The sequence below is a fragment of the Nycticebus coucang genome, chromosome 1, assembly GCF_027406575.1.
Source record: "Nycticebus coucang isolate mNycCou1 chromosome 1, mNycCou1.pri, whole genome shotgun sequence".
NCBI classification, from domain to species: Eukaryota; Metazoa; Chordata; class Mammalia; order Primates; family Lorisidae; genus Nycticebus; species Nycticebus coucang.
In genome coordinates this window covers 152,274,231-152,295,655 of record NC_069780.1, presented here as the reverse complement: position 1 = coordinate 152,295,655, position 21,425 = coordinate 152,274,231, and the positions used below count along the sequence as shown (strand labels likewise).

The following is a 21,425-nucleotide window of genomic DNA, read 5'->3' as shown; positions in this document are numbered from 1 at the left end:
TTGTTAAAAGTCAAATTGTTTTGCAAGGCTTATTATACACGCAACAACCCCCCACGTTCTCTTGCTTTGTACCTCCTATCCTAAATCCTGACTCCCAAAGGCAAGTGTTTCTAATTCTTCTAACTGTATAGCATACCTTAAATGTTATAAACTAGCTTATTTTTTAAGTAACTTTTAAAGTAAATATTCCTTTTTTTTTTATTAAATCATAGCTGTGTACATTGATATGATCATGGGGCCTTTTCTTTATATCTTAATTTTCAATATAATTGATTGATTTCCCACCAGAAGGCTTTATTACTTTTGTATCACTACCATCACATACTTTCCCATACTTTATCCCTCGACATAAACAATATTGTGCTTTAATTTTTATGATTATGTTATTATTCACAGTTAAGCCATGAAATATATTATGATTTCATTTCTTTTTTTATATAAAAATCTTTTTGTTGACCTGCTTTTCCAGATGTAATAATTGACTTTTTCTTTTTGGGTTCCCATTTTTCTAGTTAATAGGAATCCTTCCCAAACTCTGCAAAGTAATTGTAAAACCTCTCTCTGTCTGCACAACACATATAATTTTTTTATATTGCATTTTATTTTTTTCTTAAAAACCCCTCTCCTTTGGCCATCTGTCTACCTGCTGTAATCTGGCCTGCTTGCTTACTAGGGCTGCTACACAGCTGTTTCCTGAAATTTCCCTTCACCATCTCTGGGACTTTCTTAATTTATTATTTCTTTTTGGTGGAACACATTTTGCATTTATTTTTCCTGAGAAAGGGTGCATGGAAGATAACATTTTATAAGACTTCACTTTTGGAAAATATCTTTATTGTACTCCAACATTTGAAAGAGAGCATGGTGAGATTCAGAATTTTTGGTCAAAACAATTTATTCTGAGACCTTAGATGACATTGGTTCCACTGACTTCTAGCTTTCAGAGTTGTTGACAAGCCAGATTGATGCTATTCTGGTTCCATATCTTGCACAGACTTGTTCTTTTAGGGTCTTCTCTCTGTCCCTGGTGTTCTGTAATTCTATGATTATATGCTTTGGTGTGGGTGTTTCTCAAGGTGCTGAGAATTTTGGCCCCTTTAAATCTAGGAAACTTCTGGATTTTAGTTCTGGGAAAATTTCCCCAATTATACAAGGAATTAATAATTTCCTGCCCTTTATCTTCTCCTTTCTCCATGGAACTACACTTAGTTGGATATTTGGGCCACCAAGATTCATGCTCTAATTTTCTTACCTTTTTTTTCTTCTACTTTCCTTCATCTCTTCCCTCCCTTCTATCTTTCCTTTCTATTTTCTTTTGGGAGCTTAGTTTTATCTTTCAAATTCCTTGAATTTTAAGTTTATTTACTTTTCTCATCCTTTTTAACTTCCAAAGCCATATTCCTCCCTTCTTTCCTTCCTCCATGAGGCATCCAAATATTGCCTCATGGATATATCACTATCTTTTATCACTTTGAGGGTAGAACATTTTCGAAGTTTTCTTTTGTTCCCTCTTATTCTCTTTTCCCTCCAAGCTCCTTTTTTCTTTCTTTCTTGATTCTTTTTCATGTAATAAAAAGACAGTTTCTTCAACTATCTTGTGATTTTATCCTTTTATACTTAAAAGGGAAACACTAAAAAGTGTATACATCTAAATGGTCTACTCGGCCATTTCTTTGGTAGAACCCAAATATCAGAGACTCTAGGTTGTTCTTCTTGGGCTTGTCAGTTTCTCCAGAAGAGAATCCCACATTATCTCATCTGGCCATCAGTATTCTGGGAGCCAAGGGCAAAGAAAAGAGATTTGGGGGGGAAAGGTGGGAGAAAGTAGTACGATCTCAACAATCAGCCTACATACTTTCACTTAATTCCTGTTTCAGACTACAGCCTTATTCCCACCTAAGTTCAGAGCCTTTCTGATTCAATTTCTTCCATCTCTTGCTAGATTGAGAAGGGGAAGGGAAAAGGTGCTAAATCTAAGTATTCCTGAAAGAAACTTCTCCCATTATAAGCTCTTCCCCTCATCCTTGCTTTTAGAGTTAACAAAAGGTCTGCATACACTGAGGAATGTTGTAGTACAGCAGTTGAATGACAGCATGCAACCTTCTCAAGAGTTGCATAGCTTAAATGAGCCCCCTTTGTGTTGGAATACCTCTCTACAGGCATTCACATTTCAGTTTCTCTGCTGTACTGTTATCAACCATCTATCAGTTTTCCAGCTTCTAAAACTCTGTTGCTACCTCTTGTGTGCTGTTGTGTCTCTCCAATAGATTTTCTTTGTGTTTCATTTTTAAATTTATTTCTTTACTATTGTTTTAATGGGATTTAGGAAGGAGTAGATATAAACACATTTATTTATTCAATAAATACTTATTAAGAACTCACTATGTGCCAGGAAGTATTATAGGTCTTGAGGGATACAAGAATAACACAGAAATAACAAAAAACAAAGAACACTCCTTTTCTCATCGAGAGTTCTTATTTCAGTTGGCGGAGATAGATAACATAAGTAAAAAAATAAATACAGGTATTCCTTACCAACTGAACTTTTACTTAATTCCCATTTTCAGCTAAAGTCTATTCCCACCCAAGATCAGAACATTCTGACTCAGTTTCTTTCATCTTTTGCTAGCTCGAGAAAGGGTGTTATATCTGGTTATTCCTGCCAGAAACTTTTATGCAATTCTCCCATTATAAGCCCTTCCTCTCAAGAATCAAAAAGATTTAGAAATAATTTTGGATAAATACTTTGTCATCTCCGAGTTTCTATCTTCTTTTTTTTTTTTTTGTAGAGACAAGAGTTTTACTTTATGGCCCTCGGTAGAGTGCCGTGGCATCACACAGCTCACAGCAACCTCCAACTCCTGGGCTTAAGCGATTTTCTTGCCTCAGCCTCCCAAGTAGCTGGGACTACAGGCGCCCGCCACAACGCCCGGCTATTTTTTTGTTGCAGTTCAGCCGGGGCCGGGTTTGAACCCGCCACCCTCGGTATATGGGGCCGGCACCTTACCGACTGAGCCACAGGTGCCGCCCATCTCCGAGTTTCTAAAACTCAGGAACCAAGTAGATTAGAATAATGTGGTGTCCCTCCAGTATTCCAACTCATTATCAGAATCAGGAATTTAATGTATTTAGATAACCAGGACATCTGTGTGTAAGACTTGGGAGCGATAAAATACAACAAGGAGGGATAAAGGTAGCCAGGTGTCGGGGAAGACCTCTCTAATTATAGTAACCATCTAGATATCTGAGAAAAGAGAAAGGCACTTCATGCACAGGGAATATGCGAATGAAATGCCTTTTTCACTCACTTTTCAGTAAGTGAAAAGATTCTGAGATAAAAGTAAAGAGGTCAGCGTGGTTAGAGTGGACTAAACAAGAGGAAAAGTAGTAGGGGATGAAATCAGACAGGATACCAGGAACTAGATCACATAGGACCCACAGACTATTATAAAGACTAGTCTTTATTCTGAATGAGATGGGAAAACATTAAAGGTTTTTCTGAGTTGTGTTTTAAAAATACCATTCTAACTGCTAGGTGTAGAACAGATTATGGTGGGGGAGACAGGGCAGAAACAGACAGTTAGGAGGCTACTACAATCAGCCAGTGAGAGATCAGTAGCTTGACATAGATTTTTCAAGTCAAAATGGTAAGAAGTAGACAGATTTTTAATTTTAAAAAAGTACAGCAGAGGCTCGATGCCTGTAGCTCAATGGTTAGGGCACCAGCCACATGCACTGGGGCTGGTGGGTTTGGGCCTGCTAAACAATGACAACAACAACAACAAATGGGTGTCTAGTCCCAGCTACTTGGGAGGCTGAGGCAAGAGAACCGCTTAAGTCCAAGAGTTTGAGGTTACTGTGAGCTATGTGACACCACAGCACTCTACTGAGGGTAACACAGTGAGACTCTGTCTCAAAAAAAAAAAAAAAAAAAAAAAAAGAAATACAGCAGAAATACTTTATAGATGAATAGATGTGGGATGTGCAGAAAGAACAGTCAGGGATGACTGCAAAGTTTTTGGCCTGAGCAACTGAAAAATTGGAGCTACCATTTTCTACGACAGGCCTGAGAAATGAGCAGGTTATACAGGTTGATGGATGGGGGTTGACAAGGAAGGAAACAGATTTTGGTTTTTGTCAATTTAAGTTTGAGAGATCTACAGAGATTCAAGTGGGGATGTAGAAGAGGTAGGTGGGTATGTTAAGTATAAATTTCAGTGGAGATCTGGGCTAGAGATATAAGATTAGAACAAATCACCACACAGACAACATGTAAAACCAAATGACTAGATGCTGCTACTTAGGGAAAAAGGGTATAGAGAAAAGAGGTTTGAGTATTGAATCCTGGATGACTCCATCATTTGGAGGTCAGAAATTTGAGAAGGAAAAATCAAAAGAGAAATAGAAACATAGAAAAATCAAGAGAGAATGGAATTTTAAAAGTCAAGTCAAGAAAGTATTTTAAGATGGAAGGGTGACCAAATGTGCCCTATGCTGCTGACAGGTTGATTAAGAGTAGGAAGAACTGATCATGGGATTTAGCAATATGAAGTCATTGGTTATATAGTGAAGTTGACTGCAGAAAAGCCCAACAGAAGTGAATTCAAGGCAAAGTCGAAGGAGAAGTTGGAGGGAAGGAGCATATGCAACTCTTTCAGAGTTTCTTTTTCAAAGAGTTTTTCTTTAAAGAGAAGCAATAGCTGGAAGGGAATATGGCATAGTTACATGAATCTTTTTATTTTAGTTTGGGAGATAGATTTGTATACTTATAGGAATAGTTCAGCAGAAGAAAAATTTAATGACACATGATTTAGGAAAAAAGGGAAAACTGTAAAAATCAAGTACTTGAGTAGGAAGAAAGTATAGGATGAAAGACCTAAGTATTTTCTCTTTATTTTTCCATTTACCTGGGAAGAAGGGTGATGGGAACATTGCAAAACAAATATTTAGAAACAAATATACATAAACAAAGATTCAAGCAGAACTACAAGTCTTTGTGAATTCTGAGTAGGACAGTAAAAATTCACACCTTCCGAAGTGCTCAGATGTTTTTTTTAAATTTGCTTTGATTTTGGATCTGATTCTTACTTTTTTTTTTTTTTTGTAGAGACAGAGTCTCACTTTATCACCCTCGATAGAGTGCCGTGGCATCACACAGCTCACAGCAACCTCCAACTCCTGGGATTAAGTGATTCTCTTGCCTCAGCCTCCCGAGTAGCTGGGACTACAGGCGCCCGCCACAACGCCCAGCTATTTTTTGGTTTGCAGTTCAGCCGGAGCCGGGTTTGAACCCGCCACCCTGGTATATGGGGCCGGCGCCCTACCGACTGAGCCACAGGCGCCGCCCATTGGATCTGATTCTTAATTAGCCTTTACTAAAAAAATTTTTGATATATGTTCATTCTTGAGAAATTCTTCAATCACCATACAATAATTTCAGTACCACAAATATTAATACAAACCTCATAATTACCCCTTCATGACATTATTTTTATTTTTATTTTATTTGTGAGACAGAGTCTCAATATGTCTCCCTCAGTAGAGCGCTGTGGTGTCACAGCTCATAGCAACCTCAAATTCTTGGGCTCAAGCAATTCTCTTGCCTCAGCCTCCCAAGTAGTTGGGACTATAGGTGCTCGCCACAATGCCCGGCTATTTTTTCTTGCAGTTTTCATTGTTGGTTTAGCTGGCCCAGGCCAGGTTTGAACCTGCCAACTTCGGTGTATGTGGCTGGCACTGTAACAACTGTGCTACAGGCGCCGAGCCCATTTATTTATTTTTAATTGATACATATTAGATGCACATATTTTCAAGGCATATATGATAATTTGAGTAACATTCAGAAATAAAACAAAGCGAAATAAATGACTTGATTTCTATTTAAATATTTTTTCATGTTCTGTTTTCTACATAACTATTTATCCTCTATCTTTCCCTTTTATCTGTCTAATGTCCTATCATTAGCAGAATTTTTAATTATTAAGACTGTGTAAATCACAATGGACCTAATTTTAGAAAATAGTATCCTAGACTATTTTTATCAATCAATGAAAGAACTAGCTGAACATTACCTTTTCATCAGTGTCCAATTTTAAATACAATCTTGGAGAGAAGAGCACCTTTTGATCCCCTATACTTTATTCTGAATTTGCACTGACTTTTCTTTATGGACTTATAGAAATGTTAAATCAAAGCTAATGTAATCAAAAATGTTCTGAAAATAAGTGGTCATGATAATAGAAACAGTAGCTTCCAATGACCACCAACTCTACACACTTGGAAAACCCAAGAATGTTGTTACAAAAAAGAAACAGAAGGGATGATAGATGACTATAAATACAGATTTCAAAAAGTCACCAGGCTGGGCATGGTGACTTATGCTGTAATCCTAGCACTCTGGGAGGCCATAGTGGGAGGATTGCTTGAGGTCAGGAGTTTAAAACCAGCATGAACAAGAAAGAGATGCTCATCTCCAAAGAAAATAGAAAAAATTAGTTGGGCATGGTAGTGCATGCCTGTAGTACTAGCTCCTTGGGATGCTGAAGCAGGAGGATCTCTTGAGCCCAGGACTTTGAGGTTGCAGTGAACTTAGATGACACCATTGCACGCTAGCCTGGCCACCAGAGTGAGACTCTATTTAAAAAAAAAAAAAGGAACAGAATTCTACACTGCCGAAACCAATAGCTAAATCGACACAGCATTGTGCAGAGTTTTCTTTCTATTAATTTTTAAGATATTAGTATAGTAGTATCTCCATTTAACATTATTCATTCATTGTTTCATAGTACTTTTACCACATCCAAAATATTCTAAATTCGGGTGAAATTGAAGAAATGGCCAAGTGATAATTGGGAGAAAAAAACAGGTAGGAGAAGGCCAGCATTTAATAAACACCATTTTAATTAGCCTAAAAACCACTGATACTTAAAAAAAAGGAAAAACCCATAAGGGGAAAAATGATTTTAATGAGCACTATTATCTCTATATATCACTGACCACCTTCTAATAAGTCTCTGAAATTCTAGAGCAGTGGTTCTCAACCTTCCTAACGCCTCCTAATGCCGCGACCCTTTAATACAGTTCCTCATGTTGTGGTGACCCCCCAACCATAAAATTATTTTCATTGCTACTTCATAACTGTAATTTTGCTACTGTTATGAATCGTAATGTAAATATCTGATATGCAGAATGTATTTTCATTGTTACAAACAAGTCGCGAACCACAGGCTGAGAACCGCTGTTTTAGAGGTATGTTTCTCAGAAAAGTCTGACGGGGCAGCACCTGTGGCTCAGTCGGTAAGGCGCCGGCCTCATATACCGAGGGTGGCAGGTTCAAACCCGGCCCCGGCTGAACTGCAAACCAAAAATAGCTGGGTGTTATGGCGGGCGCCTGTAGTCCCAGCTACTCGGGAGGTTAAGGCAAGAGAATCACTTAATCCCAGGAGTTGGAGGTTGCTGTGAGCTGTGTGATGCCATGGCACTCTACCGAGGGCCACAAAGTGAGACTCTGTCTCTACAAAAAAAAAAAAAGAAAAGTCTGACAGATGAGTTCTTGATTTTTCAATTGTATTGTGACTTAAATGCATTTCAACTCCCAAGAAGAAATAACAAAAGGCCCTGGTTACCAATAAACTGAAAGAAATCTAAAGTAATCTCATGTCAGTCCTACATTTAGCTTTACAGCATTAATAAAAATTTTCAGCATAAAAAAACCACCATTATTTATTTTAGAAAGACATATTATAATAATTAACTCAAAGATAACATTATTATAATTTATTAATTTTGTATTTTGCCAAAACAGCTCACCTGGTACGAAAAATTCTGTTGGTGTAAACCAATGAAATTCCAAATGAAATCCCAAGCGAACAGCCTTCCAGGTGACAAGGAAAATCAAATAGAGAACAGATACCGTGCCTGTGAGAAAAAATTCAGAAACCATTTATTATCTTTGTGTGTTTTAGAGACCATTTTAAAATTAAGCTTTGTTTCCACATTTCAGAAATGTGGAAAATTATTACCCTCATTTATTATCCTCACTAAAACCCCAACTAGGATCTAAAGAATAGAAACAAGCTATGTGAGTTACCAGAAAACAAAACATTATTTAACAGGCCTAAGAATTATTAGATGAAGAAAACGCATATGTTGCTGAATGCAAAACTGCTTTATTTATTTATAAGCCGAGATTAGTGAAAGAATACAAGCAGAAAGTCCATTTCAAAAGTTTAAGGTTACATAAAAGAAAAAAAACCCATGAAACTAACTTCTGTTTTTTGTATCAGAAGTGTTAGAGATAGTTAATAGGCTGGAAGTCTGGCTAGTACTTAATGTGAGATGATAAGAAAAGTAAATCATGCACAGTGGCTCATACTTAAAATCCTAGCACTTTGGGAAGCTGAAGCAGGATTATTGCTTCAGGCCAGGAACTTGAGACCAGCCTAGACAACATAGTGAGATTCTACCTCTAGAAAAAAAAATAGAAAAATTAGCCAGGTGTGGTGGTACATGTCTATAGTACTTGAGAGGCTGAGGCAGGAGGATAGCTTGAGGCCAAGAATTTGAGGTTACAGTGATCTATCATGATGCCACTGCACTCCAGCCCAAGCAAGACCCTGTATAAAAAAAAAAAAATTGGCTCAGCAGCTAGGTCACCAGCCACATCCACCAGGGCTGGTGGGTTCAAACCTGGCCTGGGCCTGCCAAACAACAATGACAACTATAGCAAAAAAATAGCCAGGTGTTGTGGCGGGTGCCTGTAGTCCCAATTGCTTTAGCCCAAGAGTTTGCGGTTGCTGTGAGCTGTGACGCCACAGCACTCTACTAAGGGCGACATAGTAAGACTATGTGTCTCAAAAAAAAAAAAGTCAAGAAAGAAAAGTAGTGAATGTGCATCATAAACCAAATAATCCATGAATAATCTAATACATAGATGAGGTTTTGATTGGGTAATACTATAGGCTAGATGGAAAGATTCCAGATTCCATTCCCAGGTATTTGGGCCCACAGGATAAAGCAGATATTCGGAATTTTTTAATAGTGTAGAAGTTAGAGATTATTCCTCTTAAGGAATAAGTCCAGTCATTATGGAGTAGAGTCAAGAAACCCAGGAAGTTCACTGTATGCTAATCTCTCTAAAGAAGCTATGGTTTTAAAAGGGGAAAGTACCAAGGAAAAGGACAAAAGCAGAATATCTTTACAGAGTTAGAGAATAATCAACCTGGTTGGAAGCCTGGTGATTGTTTTGTCAAAATGAGCAAATCCTTCAATAAAGTTTATATTCTTTTAAAAGCTTCATTCCATAGGAAAGTTGGCAAGCAAACCAGGAAACCACAAATGAGGTATATAAGCTCTACTGTGGGTTTGGAGATTAGCTCATTCAGAAAGGATGAAAACAAGAGGCTGAAGCTTATATAACTACAACTCTTCGTTTTCTGCATGTTTGTGCCTGCTTATGGTGAATCCTCCTGTGAGGCAGAGAGGTATAGAAAAATATCTTTACTTCTTCCTTGGTCTTCTGGAAACACAAAGGCCACCTCTGATGGTAATTTAATTATTTCATATTCTAGGCAGCCTAGCAGGAGATCAGATCAGGGAGGAGGTGAAATTCTATGGTTTATTTAGAATTGTCAATTCCTTATCACTGATATCCTTCATACTAGAAATGAGCTTTCTCTGGGAGTTCTTTTCGCTATCTTAAACAAGGTCAAACAGTCCTTTAGTGATTTCTGAAAAACAGAGCGCACAGAAATAGGTCTGTTCTTCTAAAGAGGCAATAGTGTTCTATGAAAGAAGAAGCACGGAGAAGAGCAGAAGCAGAATAAACCTAAGAAGCCTGAGCTACAGGATGAGCTTCTGGATCAGTGGTTCTTAGCCTTCCTAATGTCGCGACCCTTTCATACAGTTCCTCATGTTGCGCTGACCCCCAACCATAAAATTATTTTTGTTGCTACTTCATAACTGTAATTTTGCTACTGTTATAAATCATAATGTAAATATCTGATATGCAGGGTGTATTTTCATTGTTACAAAGGGGTGGTGATCTACAAGTTGAGAACCGCTGTCCTAGATTTAAAGTCAGATAATAATTGTTTTATACTCTTAAATAGAGATGATAGGAAAAAATAGTTTATAACTTCCCTTAGTAAGTTCTAATGTTTCCAATCCTTAGAATTGAGAATTCCTATAATATCCATCTTGCTGAGAATGGGAAACCAAACAACTCACATCTCAAAAAGAAAAAAAACACCCCCCAAAAAGAGACTTGAAATGGTCATCTACATTTTTCTCTGTGTCAAACTCCATAAAAAACAATTAAGAACAAACATCAGGATACCATATGAAGGAATAAATTAAACACAGGCCTGGAATGTAACTTTCTCCGCAGTCAAACCATATTTCCACAGAATCCACCATATATTCTACAATACAAAGGCTCCACCACTCAGTGCTATGGCTTACCTAGGATGTTAAATTTTGAAAAAAACGAAGGAGATTTGAAATTGAGCAGTGGCAAGAGAAGTCCTACAAGGTAAAAGGGTACTGTCTTGGACTTATGCCACCACTTTTCAAACTGCTGGATTTCCGTATCATTGGCATAGAAAATCATAGAGCTGTTGTCAAACTGGCCACCATTCCCGGCACTTGGACAAATCACTGTAATAGGAAAGTGTCAGGTTAGAGAAGACCACCAAGAACAGAAAATGACCGCCCCCAGAGACTGACACTTACTCTACCAATCTCAACTTTACCATGAGCACTAAGTTTCTCCTTTCTGGAAAAAACCCAGAGGGTTATATATAGGTATATTTGGAATCTTTCAACTAAAAATAAATAAAAGTGAGAGAATCTTTAAAATTTTTGAGGTTTTATCTTTCAACTCTACTGGAAGCTATAAAAATATCCCACTAAACATCCCTTGGTTCCACTGCCATAGGGAAAATATTGGACTGGACATTTGGTATTATGTATATAATAATTCAGAGCAACTGTTTCTTATACTAATAATTCACTCAAAGGTCAAAGAGATTTTTGAACAACAAACAAAATCTACGGGTTTGGAATAAAAAGCAGGCATTGAAATAGCTACCATAGTGTCATACTTATTAATGAAAGCTTATGAATCTTAAATTCCAATAATTCAAAGTAATTCTGGAAGTTTATCACACTTAATAGAAACCCAAGAGCCAAGATGATATCCAAACTGGAAAGTCAGCAAAATGCATTTTTCTTAAATACTGATTTACAAGCGGCAATTTCTTCTGCTAATAGAATACAAATCATTTTCACTGTTTCTACTTTCAAAACAGAGCTTTTGCTAATAATCAGCTCTTCATAAATAACTCTTAATGATAGCAAAAAATACTCATATTAGGCAACCATCATCTTCATCACTTGTCAAAGACAAACAATATTCACTGACAGTTGTATTTTTGATTTTATTCTTTATTCATTATTTGGCATGCCACAAGCCCAAACGTTTCATTTTCCGTCTCCTTCTTTCTTTGTCAGCATTTTAACATGTAATTTTTTCTTCTATGCTATGGGCATAAATTTTTCTTATGCTAACTACAGTAATGAAGAGCACAGGGATGGAAGAAGTAAATGGCATAATGAATCCCAACTCTGCCACTTAATAGTTAGCTGTCTTTGGGCAAATTCACTTCTCAGTGTCTTGGTTTCTTCATCTAGAAAACAGAGTTAATGGTACCTACCATAATAAAGGTCGATGTAAAACACTTTGTACATGCCTGTGCATAGTAGGTATTCAATACATGCTAGTTGTAATTATTACATTAATTGAAGTGGATTATGTCATAATCTATTTACCACACTGTTCAAAATAAACATTATCAGAGAAATCAAGAAGTGCTGGAATCAACATAAGATATGGCTATGCAAAGTAAACTGACTTTGCTGATGGTAATCTCCAAGTCATCTAAACGCAATTGTGATATTCATGACTTTAATGATAAACTTCCTACTGGAAAAGAATTCCTCCTAGGTAGGACTTCTATCAATTAACATCAGAATGACAAAAGTAAAATAATTTTTCCTTTTTTTTTTTTTGTAGAGACAGACTTTCATTTTATTGCCCTTGGTAGAGTGCTGTGGCGTCACACAGCTCACAGCAACCTCCAACTCCTGGGCTTAGGTGATTCTCCTGCCTCAGCCTCCTGAGTAGTTGGGACTACAGGCGCCCGCCACAACGCCCGGCTATTTTTTTGTTGCAGTTTGGCCGGGGCTGGGTTTGAACCCACCACCTTCGGCATATGGGGCTGGCGCCCTGCTCACTGAGCCACAGGTGCCGCCCAATAATTTTTCCTTTTTGAGACAGAGTCTTACTTTGTCACCCTTGGCAGAGTACTGTGACATCATGGCTGACAGCAACCTCCAACGCTTGGGCTCAAGTGATTCTCTTGTCTCAGCCTCCCGAGTAGCTGGGACTATAGGTGCCTGCCATAAAGCCTGACTACTTTAAGAGATGCGGTCTCCCTCTTGCTCAGGCTGGTCTCGAACCCGTGAGCTCAGGCAATCCACCCTCCTCAGCCTCCCAGAGTGCTAGGATTATGGGCGTGAGCCACTGCACCCGGCCTAATTTTCTCTTTTAAGACAAGAATGTTATTTGGCCCTTTGAAACTTCTGAGGTAAAAGATAGGGTGCAAGAGATTTTAGCCTAATAATTCAAAGGAATGTGTGTGCATATCCACAGGAATAAAAGCTAGTATTTCACTCTTTCATTTTCTAGTGTTAACAAATGACAGTTTTAATTTAGAGGCAAAGTAAGACACTGAATAGCAAACATTGGAATATACACTTCCTGAGAGGAGGGACTTTTGTCTGTTCATTATTATATCCCTAGCCTAGAATAGTCTGACACATAGTAGGCTTAATACGTGTTTTAAATGAATTGTCCTCTGAGCGATCAGTGTATACCTCCATCAACATAGTCCTCAACCCCAAATATATAAAACCTTTAGGTCATGCTCAAGGTTAACAGAATAACTATTAACAAGGTTACAATAAATTTTATATTCATTTTTCCTACGACTGCCACCCTAGATTAAATGCATAGGCCAGAAGGATTTATTTTTAGCAAATAAATTAAAGGAAACTTTTCTAAGAAATTAGATTTTTTTCTGAGAGCCAAAGCTTCCATTTATTTTTCCATATTTGCTTACCAACCTCTGTTCATTATTAGGAAATTATTTTATAGTTTATAAATATGTGTAGCCTACATATTAGTAACTAAAACAGTAAATTTCTAAATCTAAGTTAACAAACTGAGAACTATGCTCCTGGACATCTAATACAACTAGCAGTGACATAGGTTCTTGAAAATATTTATTAATTATTCACAGACACATATGGATACTACAGTTAAAATTGCAAGTTGTATAATACGAATTAAATATTGTCTAGTTCACATCAACATAACCATTTTTGGAGGGTTTTTAAAAAAACAATTACCAATTTAGTAACTGTTACCAATTTAGTAACAGATTAATAAACATAATCATTTTGTAGTGATCATTTACCTAAAACAATGTCATAGTTTCTACCTTAAAACCTTTCTGGAGCAAAGTGGGGAATAAAGAAATAAAATTCCAAACTACTTACCAGGGTTGCTATTATTGGTACTCAATACAGTATCTGTCTCATTAATGTGATGAAAAAAATCTAAAAATTAAGGAAGAAATATAGTTTAACATCGAATGATTATAAATCTATCATTCTCGAAGGTCTTTTATTCATAAAAAAATTTTTTTTTTTTAATATAGGGTCTCACTTTGTCACCCAGGCTAGAGTACAGCGGCATTGATTATAACTCACTGCATCCTCAAACTATTGAACTCAAGCAGTCCTCCTGCCTCAGTCTCTTAAGGAGCTAGGACAACAGGTATGTGCTACCATGCCCGGCTTTTCAAATTTCATTTTACTTTTTTTTATAGAGACAAGGGTTTCAATATGTTGTCCAGGCTGGACTTGAACTCTTGGCCTCAAGTGATCCTCTTGCCTCAGCTTTCCAAAGCACTGGGATTATAGGCTTGAGCCACTGTGCTTGACATATAAAATTTTTAATACATAGTATTTACTGTGTAGTAATATTAAGCAGTACACTGAACTCAAACTACTTCATTGATAACATAGCTTCTCTTTCTACAGTTTTCTTCACTTATGGGAATGATAATATCATTAGCTTCATACTCCCACTGTGAATAAGTTTTATGATTAAATACTAAAAAAAAAAAGGCTTGGCACTTGTAGCTCAGTGGCTAGGGCACCAGCCACATATACCAGGGCTGGTGGGTTTGAACCAGGCCTAGGCCTGCCGTGTTTGAGCCAGGCCCCAGCCTGCCAAACAACAATGACAACTACAACAACAACAACAAAAAATAGCCGGGTGTTGTGGAGGGCACCTATAGTCCCAGCTAGTTGGGAGGCTGAGGCAAGAGAATCACTTAAGCCCAAGAGTTTGAGGTTGCTGTGAGCTGTGACGCCACAGCACTCTACCAAGGGTGACATAGTGAGACTCTGTCTCAAAATAAATAAATAAATACATACATACTAAAAAAGAACTACTCACAATAATGAATCAACGATAGTTTAAAGGCCTAGAATAAAGATAATGTGTATATATTTTTTCTAATTTATGTAAGTATACTAATATCTTTCAGAGAGTAAAGTTCTAAAGTGTACAAAAAGGGGAAAATAACACTCATACACAGTTAAACTTATGTGGAAAAGAAAAGAAAATTGCTGTACAAAGTACAGCAATTATCAAGGGTGTATGTTAACCATCATGCTCATGAGAACCACTCAGTTAGACTAAAGGAAATAGCAAAGAAAAAAAGCATATGGAGATACCCGATATAATAAAATCTATAGTAAATGTGTTTACTTATGAGCCTGAGGTTTACTGTTTTCTGTTTGTTATTAACCTTTTATAGCCTTAAGAAGCATTAATAAATAAGTGTAGAATATAAATGTCTTAACACAATAACTAAGAAAATGCCATGAAGGCTATGTTAACCAGTTTGATGAAAATATTTCAAATTGTATATAAAACCAGCACATTATACCTCATGATTGCATTAATGTACACAGGTATGATTTAATTAAAAAAAAAGCATTAATAAAAATATTTGCTACTGGGAAACTTATACAAGATGGTAAAAGATGCTAGGTTATGTTATAAAGTTGTAAAAACAAGCTATAAGGTTTTAAGGTCATAAAAATTAGTTAAATATGTGAATTATTCATCATTAACATATGCTTCTCAAGACAGACTATGAGAAGTACAGTTCTCTGGGTTTTTACAATATCTCCAAAGGTTACTTGTGATTAAAGATCGAAGTTATGAATCTTCATGTAATTTCTTGATGCCAAAGGCTAGTAAGACTTTGACACAAAGTATACTGGGTGGAATAGCATCTCCCTCCAAATTTGTGTCCACCAGGAACCTCAGAACATGACTTGGAAATAGGGTCCTTGCAGATACAATGAAGTTAAGAGGAGTTCACACTGAATTAGAGTGGACCCTAAAACCAATGACTTGTTTTTTTATTGAAGAGGAAAATGTGGACACACACACACACAGAGAAGACAGCCACGTGAAGAAAGAGGGAGAAATTGGAGTAATGCAGTTATTTGGCAAAGAATGCCAAGGATTACCAGCAACCAACAAAGGCTAGGAAAAGGAAAAAGAGGATCCTGCACCTTCAGAAGGAGCAGGACTCTGTTAAACCTTGATTTTGAACTTTTAGCCTCCATAATTACGTTAAGAATATATTTCTATTGTTATAATCTTTCGGCTTATGATAATTTGTTATTATTGTTCTGGAAACTAACATGCCAAGGCTTAAGGACAGCACAAGACATAAAAACCATAGGCCAAGATCTCTTATGAAAAGAAGCAAAAGTTCTAAATAAAATATTATTAATTTCTGTCCCTCCAAAAAAAGCAAACTCAATCTAGTAGTAAGGAGTTAAAAATACGTACATCAAGACTAATCAATTAGGTTTACCCCAGAATATAAAAATACCTTAAATGTTATAAAATGTATTCATTTAGTTCATCACATTAACAATTTAAAGAAGAAATTCTTCTCCTTTTTTTTTTTGATAGGGTTTCACGCTGTTACCAGGGCTAGAGTTCAGTGCCCCTGATCATAGCTTGCTGTAGTCTCCAACTCCTGGGCTCAAGTGATCCTCCTGCCTCAGTCTCACTAGCTGGGACTGGACACCAAATAATGTGTGCCACTGGGCCCAGCTAATTAAAAAAACAATTTTTTTTAGAGATGGGATCTTGCTATGTTGCCCAGACTGGTCTTGAACTCCTGACCTCAAATAATCATCCTACCTTGGCCTCCCAAAGTGTTGGAAATTATAGGAGTGAGCTACCATACCAAGCCTAAACAGGAAATTTAATCAAATCTCTTGATTATCTCTTCATTATCTCAAAAGATGTAATTACTTGATAAAATTAAACCACATTAGTAAAAATTCCTAAGAAAACAAGAGGCAGGAATGTCTTTTAAATTACTAAAGCGGGGCAGATATAGGGGCTCTACATATGAAATTCTTTAGCAACAAACATCAATGGCCTTCATAAACTTTTCTGTTATACTAAAACTCTGTGGTGAAGACTGAAATAATACTTAACAAATCTGTTTTGTTTATATTAATATTTTGATAGTTTATATTAATATTTTGAAGGAATATTATTCATTTAAAAATTAATGTTTGGAAATGACCATGATACACACATTGTATTTGAGATCAAAACCATAAAAAACCAACTGAATAAAATATATCTATTTTCCAGAATTACATATATTACTTCTTACTTTATTTATCCCAAGTCTTAGAATTTGAGGCTGGAACTAAAATATTACAGTAGTAATTGTACTTGAAAGGAACTATGTTAAAGTATATGATATGGATACTTACTAAAAAGAAACTTTCCAGTATTAAAAAGGAAATTAGACATAAGCACCCAATAAACTATCATTGCTCCAATCAGAGACACCAAGGAGAAAAGGAGACTTGACCATTGCCCAAAGGAGCCAAAATAATATCTGCAGACATCTGGATATTCCCACATAGTTGTATCCAATGAAGCTAGATAAAGATAAAAGAAGGATATTATAACATATTATGTTATAATAGCAATTAAAACATTATAGAAAAATGCATAAAAATATAGATCAATGAAACAATACAGATAATCTGAGAAACAATTTATAACACCAAAACCAAGGCTAGACAAACATTACTTAATATTTGGCATATCTGAGTTATTCTTATGAAGAAACCTGCACCAAAGTAAATGCATTCTGTAAGTAACACCCCGCCCGTCTCTCTGAATATCAAAAGCAGCTCAGTTCAGCTGAAAACTGTGAATTAGAGAAGTAAAGCTTTAGATACAAAGTGCACAGTTGACACACATGACACACACAGTTGACACACACATTTAATACTTTGTGTTAAATTCTTACTTATCATACTGCGTGATTTCACTACTCTGTAGCAGCAATAAAGTGTTAAAAAGCCCATCAGTGTGATGACACACATTCCAGTAGTAAATCCAGCCTGTTTAAAAATAAAAATATAGAAAAGCATATATCATCATGTAAGCATAAATTTATATGCAATCATGTTACCCTAAACAGTCATGAGAAAAACCTGACAACTCAGTGAAAAACTAAACATAATTCATCAATTTTCTTTAATGAATTTTATGTATATTTATTAAAACCTCTATTACAAAACTTACAATATAAAGAGAAAAAATTTAAGCAAAAAGTGTGCTGAAAAATTATATTACCTGTTTTATGCCCCAAGGAATACTTAGTATAGATGTTCCCATCATGGTATTCCAAATCATAAAACTGAAAACACAGAGTAATAGCAATAAAAATATGGAGTTTGAACCTTCAAATATTTTAATATAAAACAAAAATTAAAATACTCAGCAATTTTCATTCATTCACACACAGTTTATATCATGCTCCAAAAAGCAGTTTTACTCACATGGTTACTAAACTGGTGTTTTTACCATATCCTTCAGTGTAACTTTGAAGTTTATAAGCAGAACCCAATGGACTATACACATAGCACTCTCCTGGAGGTGGAACTACATGGTCTGGGGCAAGCTGGCAAAAAAGAAACCGAGAGCTGTTAGAATCAGTGAATGTGCAAAATAGGTATTTTCTATACATCAGAATACCTAGTCTCTAAACACATTTTTAAATAACACAACCAAATAGTACATATTCCTGATTAGTGAATTAAAAAATTCTTTTCCAAATATAGTAGAAAATCTAAATAAGTAAGAGTTTAGGCTATAAACACAATAAACTGTCCATCTAAAATAAAATTACTAGGTTTTCAACTGTCAAAATGTTTTTCTCTTCGTTTTTACAAAGAAAGGAGGAAGTAAAGCCAGCAAAAACTGAGATTAAGGAAATCTAGATGGAAGAGAGTCTGGCCTGAAGTGAGAGCAATTTCAAGAACCAAGTGGTAACTGAACTCCCATATGAGGTAAGAAAGAAATAACAATTTACAAAATTGCTATGGTAGCAGAAGAATAAAATGAGCTAACATGGTGTAAGGGAAAGTCAAAACAAGACAGGATTAGAAGATAAGAAGTGGTGACACGCACAGTGGCTCATGCTTGTAATCCTAGCACATTGGGAGGCTGAAGCAGAAGGATCACTTGAGGCTGTGAGTTTAAGACCAGCCTGAAGAACACAGACCTTGCTTCTACAAAGCACAGAAAAATTATCCAGGCATGGTAGTGTACACCCATAGTCCCAGTTACTTGGGAAGCTAAGGCAGAAGGATTGCTTGAACCCAGGAGTTTGAGGTTGCAATGAGCTATGATGATGCCATTGCATTGTAGCCCAAATGAAAGAGTGAGACCCTATCTCAAAAAGAAGCAGCAAATTCTTAGGAGATATTGAAAAACTGGAGGATTGGATTCCACTCTAGCAGTAGTCCAGAGCAGTACTTTTTGAACTTGAATAACATAGGAATTTTTTTTTTTTTTTTGAGACAGAGTCTCACTATGTTACCCTCAGTAGAGTGCTGTGGTATCACAGCTTATGGCAACCTTAACCTCTTGGGCTTAAGTGATTCTCTTGCCTCAGCCTTCCAAGTAGCTGGGACTACAGGCACCTGCCACAACGCCCAGCTATTTTTTTTTTTTTTTTTATAGTTGTCGTTGTTTAGCTGGCCTGGGCTGGGTTCGAACCTGCCAGCCTCGATGCATGTGGCTGGTGCCATAACCACTATACTACAGGCGCGGAGCCCCACATAGAAATCTTGAAGATTTTGATTCAGTCTATAGTGAGGCCTGAGACTGCTTTTTTACTAAGCTCTTAGAGATGCCTATAATGTTAACCTGTGCAGGCCATACTTTTATTAGCAGGGATTTAGCTAAATGATTTTCTTTCCTTCCCCATTTTAGAATAAAAATGTTAATGTAAATGGGAAATTGTTCATAAATAAAAAGGTTTAATTAACTTTGTAAATACTCCAAAAGGCCTTTGCTTTCATATTGTCTGCTTTTAAAAATCTTTTAGGAAAAATAATTCTGAGTTTCTCAAAAAGTGAGTATAAATCAATAATCAAAATGGTTATATCACATAGGTAATTTTAGATCATGTTTTATATAATTTTATTTACTAGAGTCACCTCAGTGTCAGTTAACAAAAACGATTAAACTTGGTGAGCAATGCTAACTTAATTACCACACAAACAATGTATGTTCAGGTGTAGACTTGCCCAGCTGGTAGCTCTGAAGTTTGCTTCCAAGAGGAGAGCCTGTAGAAGTTCTGAACTAGACTCAGAAATACTGGATTCCCTCTATTCCCTAGGAGACTTAGATAATTCTGTTACGGAACTAAAACTTTACCACAATTGCTAACTTAAAAGCCTACAGGGAAAAAAATGCCACAAAAAATTGGGGAAAAAGTTGTTCCTCTTAAAACATTTTGGAAATCCCTAATTTGGCCAGGTAACAGGGGATCGTAACATTTATTTCAGGGCTAAGGTGAATATTAAATGAGATAGATATGTTCAAGTGATGCCCAAACCTTGTCCCTTAGTAAATATCTAATGAATATTAGGTCCTTTCTTATTACTAATACTATTTTTAAAAATCATATTTTTTCCTCTCAGGATGTTCCCTTTTTTTAAGCTTTCAAGTTACTGAATATCTTATATGTGATAGCTTTTATAAGCAACAAAATTACTTAGATATTTCTGATTCTAAAATAGCAATACAGATTTTAGAAGGTCAAGGGTCAACACATCTGGCCTTCAACCTGATTATTATATTAACCCCTTCCTTAAGAATACTTTTTGTATTTTTAACAATTAAAACACAAAATGAAGAATAGCATGCCATAGTAGGTAGCCCTTTGTCTCCGTCTTTGAGCAACAAAAAGATGATGCCAATTAAGAATACAATACATTTGTGGGGACTACAACAGGGACTCTACCTAACAAATGCAAACATTGCAACCTAACTGTTTGTACCCTCACATTAATCTGAAATTTTAAAAAAGAAAATATTACTTATATATGTACACATTTCTGTTTCCTACTCTTATAGAAATTTCTAAAACAATTTCTCTTATAGCTTCAAAGTTAAAAATCGAACAGACCTGCTAAAATCTGTTATTAATCAATACCCTAACCTGCCACATCAAAAATAATTTATCCTCCTCAGAGTTCTTAGGATTGGAAATCAGCAGAATTTAATCCAAAAAAATTTCTAGCCTGTTGTTAACACTGAAAGATTATTTCGAATCCATGCCAGGCTATATAAGAATGAACTAGCCTGAGATGCAGGGCATGTATTAATCACTATCTTTGACTTTGGATAATGCTGTCCTTGGAATATAGAAGCAAAAAGTTCAATGCCTGGGAGCTGCCCAGGCTTATGCTGTTCACTATTCATTTCAACTTAACTTTAGACAATTAGTAATGCTTTGGCTCTTACCAGTGCCTTGTCTGCAGGAGTGGTGAGCCGGCTGTAGTAATGAATTCTCTTGTTCAGGGCAGATGCCTGGTCGCTAACCCTCTGAATGACATTATTCACATTGACGATGTTTGTGGGCTCTATATAGAAAGGCCTAGAGAAGGGAATATACACTTGACAAAAAGTGTTCAGCCAAAAATTCTGGAAATCAGCTTTTGAAGAAAATGACTTCTTGTCCTCCATTAGAAATGGTATGCACAAAGGCAAGGCATTCACGTCTCACTTTTGGTGGGGAAAGAAAAATGTCATAAAAGAAGTATTATCCTGGTCACAGAATAAAGCTTTTATCTCGTAATAGTTTTACTTTAAACACCCTTTTTTAATCTTAAGAAATTTAGCAACAGAGGAGACATAGCAGAAAGAGCTTAAATTA

The 21,425-nt window shown here is 36.2% G+C and overlaps 1 protein-coding gene across 6 annotated transcripts in view; it reads right to left on the bottom strand.

Annotated features, from left to right (window-relative positions):
- SLC38A9 (solute carrier family 38 member 9) overlaps positions 1-21,425 on the bottom strand; it is a 96,046-nt gene that overhangs the window by 29,223 nt on the left and 45,398 nt on the right. For 5 of the 6 annotated variants that reach the window (XM_053590486.1, XM_053590457.1, XM_053590446.1 and 2 more), the window contains 8 exons: positions 21,014-21,146; positions 18,037-18,158; positions 17,831-17,894; positions 17,502-17,595; positions 16,954-17,124; positions 13,621-13,680; positions 10,462-10,656; positions 7,810-7,917 (listed from right to left, as the gene is read on the bottom strand). In XM_053590486.1, coding sequence (XP_053446461.1) covers positions 7,810-7,917; positions 10,462-10,656; positions 13,621-13,680; positions 16,954-17,124; positions 17,502-17,595; positions 17,831-17,894; positions 18,037-18,158; positions 21,014-21,146 — 947 coding nt within the window. The remainder of the gene's footprint in view (positions 1-7,809; positions 7,918-10,461; positions 10,657-13,620; positions 13,681-16,953; positions 17,125-17,501; positions 17,596-17,830; positions 17,895-18,036; positions 18,159-21,013; positions 21,147-21,425) is intronic. The other variant, XM_053590495.1, reaches the window with a different exon arrangement.